Below are 8,057 nucleotides of genomic sequence, written 5' to 3'. Positions count from 1 at the left end.
GTCGCGTCATCACTGAACAACCGGATTGGAGTAATAGCTATTTTCAGTTGTTTTGATAACCTCGCTCTCTTTTTCGCGGGCTTTTGTGATCGCTGTCAATCAAATGCCAACATTTCAGTGAGGAGCTAGCTGCTAGCACCTAGCCTGACAGATATTTTTATTCCACGAAAAGTTAGACATGGAGGAACTTACCTCAACTGTGAAAAGTGAGTAACTGACTCTTTCTCTTGACCCACCTATTTATTTATTAAAGTGTTTTTTCGAAACCATATTGGGTACCAACTGGAGCTGGAGCTGGAGCTTAGTTATTAATTTAGCTTCCAACCTAGCTAATTCACAAATTGTTAAGTTGAGTCTATTATCTGGACGCCCAATAGCTAATAACAGTTTTGTGCCTCTGGTATATTAGCTAAATGTTACTCAGGCCATGGAAGTAATAGTTATTTTTCTAAAAGATAAAGGGAACTAAACAGGCAAAGTCTGAAAATCCCAAAAGTTGTATTATTAAAACTTACTGCTGTTGGGACTATAGCAGGAAAACGTTAGCCAGCAGGCTGCCATCTACATTTGTAAGTACAAATCTACACCTGTGTCAGGGCTCTGTGTGCAGGCGGATGGAGAGGAGGATCCAAATGCGAGACTCTGAGACTGAATTGAAACTGAGAACCTTAGCTTTATTGCTGGTGATAAACAACAACGTGAACTGAACAATGACACTGAGAACTGACCACACAGGCATAATTCTGAGGGTACCACGACACTGAGCACAGGAAAACACAGGGCTAATATACACAGGGTGGTAATCAGCGAATGGGCAACAGGAGGGAGACACAGCTGGGAGAGATCAGGGTTAAGGAGACTGGGGGAACCAAGCTGCACACACTAACATAAGACAAAGACTTTCACAATAAAACAGGAAACATGAATTACTACTCAGGGACAAGGACTCAACACAGAGAGACAGAAAATGACACATGGAACTGAACTATGTTAAACATGAGATATAACTGAGAACAAATCCTTAAGCACGGATAACAGAAACAAGAAACTAATAATAATCATCATCACTACGAGAATAAGAAAACAATCCATGAAGCAGAATTAAACCGAAATATAATAAACTCAAAATACTGGGTCCAACGGACCCAGAACCGTGACAACCTGGGTAACAATTTGAAACTTTTAAAGCAGTTTTTAATGGAGAGTACATTCACTTTATTCAATGGGTAAAAAGGGTACTTGAAGACCTTATGTGTATTTCAAACAGGGTCTTAGAATTTTTAAAGAAACTGCTTTGTTATAGACTTTTTATACATTGTGTGCAGCCTGATAATACAGATGATTACAGGCATAAAACTGGGGTTCATGTTATCCACTAAACTGCTCATGTTATCTTGGTCACCAGCCACAGTGAATTATTGTTATATTTTACATTATTATAACAAGCTAGCCCCCTAACTTGCTAATATGTAAATGAATACTTTTTTAAAATGGCAACTAATTAACCTAATTTGGGATGTATGACTCATACTTCATTTTAGATTATATTCTACCTTAAAAGATGAACAATCATTAATAATTGGCTTAATATTTCAGTGCTAATAGCCTAACATTAAGACACAAGAGAATATCTGAATTCTTTTTGAAATGAGAAAGGACATTAATGTAGTCAAACTGGATTTTGAGACAGATTTTTAACTTAAACAAAAGAATAAGAAAGTGGGGTGCTCTCCATGTCCCACACTTTATTGTCTTGCACAAACAGTATCTGGTTTTCTTTATAGTGTAGAAAATTCGGATATTCTTATTGCATGAAAAATCAGATGTCACTTTTCACTTCAGAAGACAACATGTCCACTGTTACCCTGTTTGTGTCCTGTCAACGTCTGTTTTTGTTGACTTTTTTTTAATACACAGGTCTTACTGAGCTCCTGCTGCAAAAGCAGCTAACAGATTATGATGAAGTGATAGAGGAGCTCTTCTCTGAAGTCCCTGGACTTGAGGCTATGCCCAAAATACCAGATCCGCAGGTAGACAAAAACATGCCAACTTGTTTAACTATACGCCACAAGTCAGTAGTGATGTAAAGTTATAGTATAACTATAAAACCCCCCAAAAAATAAAATAAAATGAAGAATTAACAAATACTTATTGAATAAATTTTTTTACACCGCTAATATTCTTGTTGCTGAATTAATCTAACCTACTACAAGTTATATGACTGTTGCAATAGTTGCATGAAGTTTAAAGACTTTAATTTAATGTAATATTGTTAATACTCATATACAAGAAGCTGGCATAATTTTTTTTGTTGTCGTGTTTACAGCTGGAGGAGTGTGCCATTAAGCTGTGGAACTGGGGAGTTACTAACAATGTGGGTGTCACAATAAGTACAATTCAAAAAGCCCAAGGTAAATTTGTATTTGTATTGTTCCACCCCTTATTTTTTGTATTTTGCTAGGAAAATAGGAAATATATACAGAAATGCATTTAAACATACAAATGTGCATGGAAATATATAAGACAAAAACACAGTCTGTACTATTCTAACAAGTTTCAAAGTTAATATTTGGTATGAGCACCTTTATTGTTCAACCCATCCTAAATTTTAAATGTTTCTTGTAATTTCTTTAAGTAGTCTTCAGGAATAGTTCTCCAGGCTTGTTGAAGGAGATTCAAAGCTCTTCTTTGGAAGTTGGCTGCCTTTTTTCAGTTCTCTGTCAAGATGATCCCACTTTGATCCCATTTTGACTTTAATAATATTGAGGTCTGGACTCTGAGGAGGCCAGTCCAAGACTGATTGTGTTCCACTGTGCATTTTTCTATGCTTTATTACAGTGGTAGTATTTTGGGATCTTCTCTCCTCACATTTAAATACTCTCACTATGCTTACAGTGCGTCATGTTGCATGCAGTCTGTTGTACTGCTGTGAGCCTGAGAACCCAACAGAGGGCACCATTCGCAAGCAGATTCTGGTAAGCAGTACTGAAGGCAGCCTCTGTGAGTGCCCAATGTTTCAGGAGGACAAGGCATGTTTGTCAGTGTCTAATCTTTACAGATGGCCAGCAAAACAGGGAGAACCTGGCTGGACTGCAAAAATCCCCAGATGGCAGATAAATACTTAAGCCTTGCTGTCAAGGTGAAGAAGAAAATAACACTCATACTGATAGTCTCTTAATTCTGTGTAGGTTTTGAAGCAAACACAAATACCATGTTTTTAGAAATGACTCAGAATCTAATATCTCCAGAGCCTTGAAATCCTCTACAGCCAACTGATGTCCAGAGGCAATGGCACAGCTGACATCAGTTCATCCAAGGAGGATGTGGAGAAGGATCTACTTCGAATTCTCTCATACCAAGCAGAATCGGTGAGCTGTGGCGCATGTGATGTTCGACACCTTCGATGTGAATATTTGTTCTTGTGATATTTGGCAGCTTAGGAAGTGCCATTCTGACAGACTTGCAGTGTGAAGTGTGAGACAGCTAAAATGTGAACTGAGAAACAATGAGAGGGGTAAATTTCTGACAGCTAATAGGGAGTATTATATTGTTTGCTGACATTTAATTATAAGTTCAGATCTGTTCTCCTTTACAGGCCATAACTCAAGGCAATAACAAAGAGGCTGTGGCCTACATTCAGCGTTGTAAAGACATGTTGCTGCGACTACCAAAGGATGTAAGAAAAAAGGCCATCTGTTGCTATTATAACAACACTATATATTGATTTTTCACTTTTACACTACATATTGTTATGGGATGTGTGGGGGATGTTAACTGTGATTATACTTTCTCAATACAGACTGCGTACCTCTCCCTAATGTGCTACAACTTTGGAATAGATGCTTACAATGTGAGGAAGTATGAAGACACTGCTTTTTGGTTGAGGTAATATTCTAATGTTCATTTTCCCAAGAAAAATGTTGATAAAGGTTGCAATCGAAGAGAAATGTTTCCGTTTCAGTCAAAGCTATGATATCGGGAAAATGAATATGAAATATGGCCCTGGATCTGAAGTTTTGGTAAGACAGGACAATATAAACTTTCATACAAACATGACTGTCATTTAGAATTACAATTGTAATAAAAGTTATGTTAATTTCCCTACAATAGGCCAAGGCTTTGCGGCTCCTCGCCACTGTTTATTTGGAGTGGGACTGTGAGAAGTTTGCAGAGAAGGCGGTCAACGCTGTTAGCTTAGCAAACAAGGTAAAACATTAGGAATCATTTTTAGATTGTTATTTATATAAGCAGAGGAATCTTCAGCTTTTCAGCTAATTGTGTAATTTGACAGGAATGTGTGAGCACATATGGACTGTACTTAAAGATCAAAATACTCCTGAGATGTGAGTCATCAGACAGTGACTTCAGAGCAGGTTAGTTGATACCACAACCAGAACATATTGAGTTATTTAGACAGAATTTGATTGGTGCTGCAGTGGGTTGTTAGTCTCCAAAGTGATAAAACTGTGGGTTAGGTGTTCTCTTAGAGCTGTTCTGACTACAGTAGCAATAGATACTTATACCGAGAGCCTTGGAAAGAGTTAATATGTCTCTGTAGATGACTTCAGCAGAGTTACAAATGCACATTAAAAAGCATTTTTAAAAATTCATTTTCAGGACTTAATGAGATGCTGGAATCAGAAGTTTCTCTTGAGCTCTGCCTAAGTACAGTGAAACTATTAATCTCTGAAAAGAGGTAAACATCTTTGTTTGTATGGTAATAATTCCCATTAGTTTTTTGTAGAAATATATAATACAGAAAGAAGCATCTTTTTTTTAAGTCTCAGGCATATTTTATCGATCTGAATATGTCTGTTATTTTTCTAGAGAAGCGCTGGCTTTTGAGTATTTGAAAAGTGTGTGTCAGCACTTTGAGACATCCCCTGACCTGGGAACTGCTCTTGTCTTGCACATTGAGCTGCTGCTGCAGAGAGGCAAAGAGCTGCTGGGCAAACAGAAGATTGAGGATGTTATCACTGGTATTTTATTTTTGCTATCAGTACTATAATAAATCTAAATTAAGACAGAAAAAAATTAAATTGCATGACAAATACTATATATTTATCACTGCGTATAGTATTAAAAAGAATGAATAGTACTTTAAATGTGCTACTGTATTAGTATGATCATTTTTTTACACCCACATAGGCCACTGTACAGGCAAACAGCTGACCCCACAGGCTCTTACAAGTCTCCATGTCTTGCTGTGGGATAAAGCATCCAAGTACTTTGAGGTACACATCTATTCACAATGCATTTTAGAGTCCATACAGACGTGCATACTTATAAGCATGTTCACAATCTGCAGTGTTGCTTCACAACTAAAAGGCAGGTGGCCACAAAAAGGTCCACCTAACCCTTGTTAGGTATTGTTTGATGTTTCCTTATAAAACAGCATGTGTGTGTTAGAAGTTTTCCTATAGTGTTAGTTCTTGTTTTCTGAATTTCCACCATTAGTAAGTAGTTTATTTAGCATAGGTTCAGTGTAGAGCTTTACTTTTCACATGGACAAAAGTTTAACTTTGTGTTTCCAGGCTGGAAGCTATTCTGAGGCTCTTCAGTGGTATAACTACTCCTTAAGTCTCTTCAAGGGAGGTCAAATGGAGCCCAACTTAGCCAAACTGCAAAGAAACAGAGCTTCCTGCTTCCTAAAACTTAAGCAACTGGAAAAGGTAAGAGAACTTGAGGTTGCTGTAGTTGGTAATTTTAAGAACACCAGTATTTATATGTCACTAGTGACAACTGAAGGTATCCCTGGCATATATTTTTTTACAGTTACTGCATGCAAATATGTTTTCATCTGTATTAAAAATCTTAATTTTTGTAAGGCCAAAGAAGCAATTAAGGAAGCACAGAGATGTGATCCAGACAACATTTTTACTCAGTTTAGCGTATACAAGGTGGCTGTGCAGGAGAATGAGGCAGAGAAAGGTACCTAAAAAAGATTACTTACTGGGACTGGGGCGCTTTATAAATCATACTAGTGTTGCCATAATAACAGCAATATTTTCACCATATTATTTTTGATGATGTGGCTGATTTATTTATTTTTTGCTAGCCTCAGGTGCATTACATGCAATGGGACGTCTGTCCAAGAATCCTGTAGCCTGTGAGGACAGACTGCTGGTGTCGGAGGATGCTGCTTCCAATCTCCTGAGTCTGGCTGCTCAGATTGCTCTGGAGGTAGAATTTATCACAGGACTCATTGCTCGTTTCTGTACACCAGTCCTTCAGTTTAGGTCTGATTGAGTTATTATTACATTTCCCAGTCTTATGATGATATAGCGCCTCATCAGTGCTATTTGCAGCTTGGACAGAAACTGGCAGTTTTTGTGAGTGGGAAGTTGATGAGGGATTATGTCCTTGTCACTGAACTCATACTGGTTCCTGTGCAGAAGGGGCTGAGAAGAATAGCATCACTGAGAAGATGATCGAGCATGTTAAACCTTTCCAGGAAAATGTCCAAGCCAGCTGGGATCAAAGATAAAGCTTAAATATTTTTCAACTCTTGTTCGTGTAGACTTATACTGCAGTCCTTCCTCAATAGTTACATACTTTATACTATTATACAAAAAGAGGTGTGACTGTAACTTTCCCCAGCTATTATAATCAATAGTTTCAGTTATTAAATCAGCTTGAATTTTCTTTAGTGTACTATGTGATTCTGATGCGCATCGATAAGTATTGGTGGTGGGTGGCATTAATGGTGATGAGAAAGTTTCTAACTCTGTGACAGAATGGACAACAGGAAACCGCCATGAAAGCACTGGAGATTTTGTGTGAACACTCCAAAGATCAAGCACAGGTTCTGGTTGCTCTGAGGTATGTGAAAACTTAAGTATAACCTAAAAACAAGAAGCAACATTTTAACCTCACTTTTATTAAAATAGTATCTAACATGAATGATATGATGTGACAGTATGTAGCCAAAAACAGATTGAGTACAGAGCCTTACACATAAGGCTGTTATTAAATAAACATACAGTTACATACATTCATCATGAGCACAAAGAACATTTTAATTTGGTACTTTAATAATTTGAAACCCCGAGTTAATATTCGTGGTAACTTAAAAAAATAAAAATAATGCTTGCACTTGTGAATAATTGCGTTTGTTTTTTTTTTATTATGTGCTTGCATTCTTATTGTCTTGATTTGGATGCAGTCTTAGATACGTATACATTTGATGCTAATATCTAACTTTGCTAATGGATATCATGTTTGGTTTTTGAGATCTGAAAATAATGACTCATGTTTAAATCTCGAATTGGGTCATGATGGTACTGCGTCACACATTTAGTAGAGGTGGCTCAGAGATTGTATTTAGTCTCTTAGTTTTCCACACACCTCTATGATCCACTGACCTATATTCCCTCACATTTTCACTGAAAGTATGTCTCTGTATAATACAGTTAGTAGGTGAAAGAAAGGAGGTCAACGCCAATTTCTTCATTCATCTTTTTAGGTGTTTGGTTCGGCTTGTTCTCTCCACAATAGAAAAATTGAGTGATGAAATAAGGTGAGGCGAGAATGAGGGAAAATACCAAATGTTTTCATATTTCAAATTGATGCTGATTTAACTGAAAAAAACAACAACAGATCTACATTTCCTACATTCATTCCATGCAGTGATGTAAGTCTGGATGTCTTGCTGCCGCATCTAAAAAAGGGTAAGTGCAAATCCATGAGGGTTTAATTGCATTGTGAGTGGAAGTGTCTCAACTACAGTGTCATGTGTTGTGCGTCATAACCCTCGGATGTTTTCTTTGCCGTCACTTCAGCTCTGCAGACAATTTCACACCCCTCTCACATGACTGTTGATCAACGCACAGAGGAAGCTAACTGGTTCAGAAAGATTGGTGCTAAGATTCTTTCTCTTCTTTTCACTTCAATCTAACGTGGTGTGCTATGACTTAAAATCTTGCAGCACCTTCATTTTGTCTGTGTGCTCATGTGTGTCCTTGTTACAGCTTGGAACTTGGCTTTGCAGTGCGAGAGCAGCCCTGACAAAATGAGAGATTTCTTTGTGCTCTCTTACCAGGCAAGTGTCCTTTTTA

The 8,057-nt window shown here is 37.5% G+C and overlaps 1 protein-coding gene across 2 annotated transcripts in view; it reads left to right on the top strand.

Moving 5' to 3' along the window:
- The first annotated feature begins 26 nt into the window (after window positions 1-26).
- Window positions 27-8,057, top strand: part of tex11 (testis expressed 11) — an 11,874-nt gene continuing 3,843 nt past the window's right edge. The window contains exons 1-22 of one of the 2 annotated variants that reach the window (XM_005723010.1): window positions 27-206; window positions 1,918-2,030; window positions 2,327-2,411; window positions 2,896-2,975; window positions 3,062-3,139; window positions 3,249-3,368; window positions 3,596-3,676; window positions 3,800-3,885; window positions 3,962-4,019; window positions 4,111-4,206; window positions 4,292-4,373; window positions 4,618-4,696; window positions 4,828-4,979; window positions 5,149-5,234; window positions 5,535-5,672; window positions 5,829-5,931; window positions 6,059-6,183; window positions 6,737-6,822; window positions 7,466-7,519; window positions 7,600-7,670; window positions 7,782-7,859; window positions 7,971-8,041. In XM_005723010.1, the coding sequence (XP_005723067.1) occupies window positions 179-206; window positions 1,918-2,030; window positions 2,327-2,411; window positions 2,896-2,975; window positions 3,062-3,139; window positions 3,249-3,368; window positions 3,596-3,676; window positions 3,800-3,885; window positions 3,962-4,019; window positions 4,111-4,206; window positions 4,292-4,373; window positions 4,618-4,696; window positions 4,828-4,979; window positions 5,149-5,234; window positions 5,535-5,672; window positions 5,829-5,931; window positions 6,059-6,183; window positions 6,737-6,822; window positions 7,466-7,519; window positions 7,600-7,670; window positions 7,782-7,859; window positions 7,971-8,041 (1,950 nt within the window). In that variant the 5' untranslated portion in view covers window positions 27-178. Of the gene's footprint in view, window positions 207-1,917; window positions 2,031-2,326; window positions 2,412-2,895; window positions 2,976-3,058; window positions 3,140-3,248; window positions 3,369-3,595; window positions 3,677-3,799; window positions 3,886-3,961; window positions 4,020-4,110; window positions 4,207-4,291; window positions 4,374-4,617; window positions 4,697-4,827; window positions 4,980-5,148; window positions 5,235-5,534; window positions 5,673-5,828; window positions 5,932-6,058; window positions 6,184-6,736; window positions 6,823-7,465; window positions 7,520-7,599; window positions 7,671-7,781; window positions 7,860-7,970; window positions 8,042-8,057 lie in introns of both variants that reach the window. The other variant, XM_005723011.1, reaches the window with a different exon arrangement.

This window comes from Pundamilia nyererei, unplaced genomic scaffold (assembly GCF_000239375.1).
Source record: "Pundamilia nyererei isolate P.nyererei 1_Seehausen unplaced genomic scaffold, PunNye1.0 scaffold00008, whole genome shotgun sequence".
Taxonomy (NCBI): Eukaryota; Metazoa; Chordata; class Actinopteri; order Cichliformes; family Cichlidae; genus Pundamilia; species Pundamilia nyererei.
Note: the sequence above shows the minus strand (reverse complement) of the source record. Positions and strands in the feature narration are given on the sequence as shown.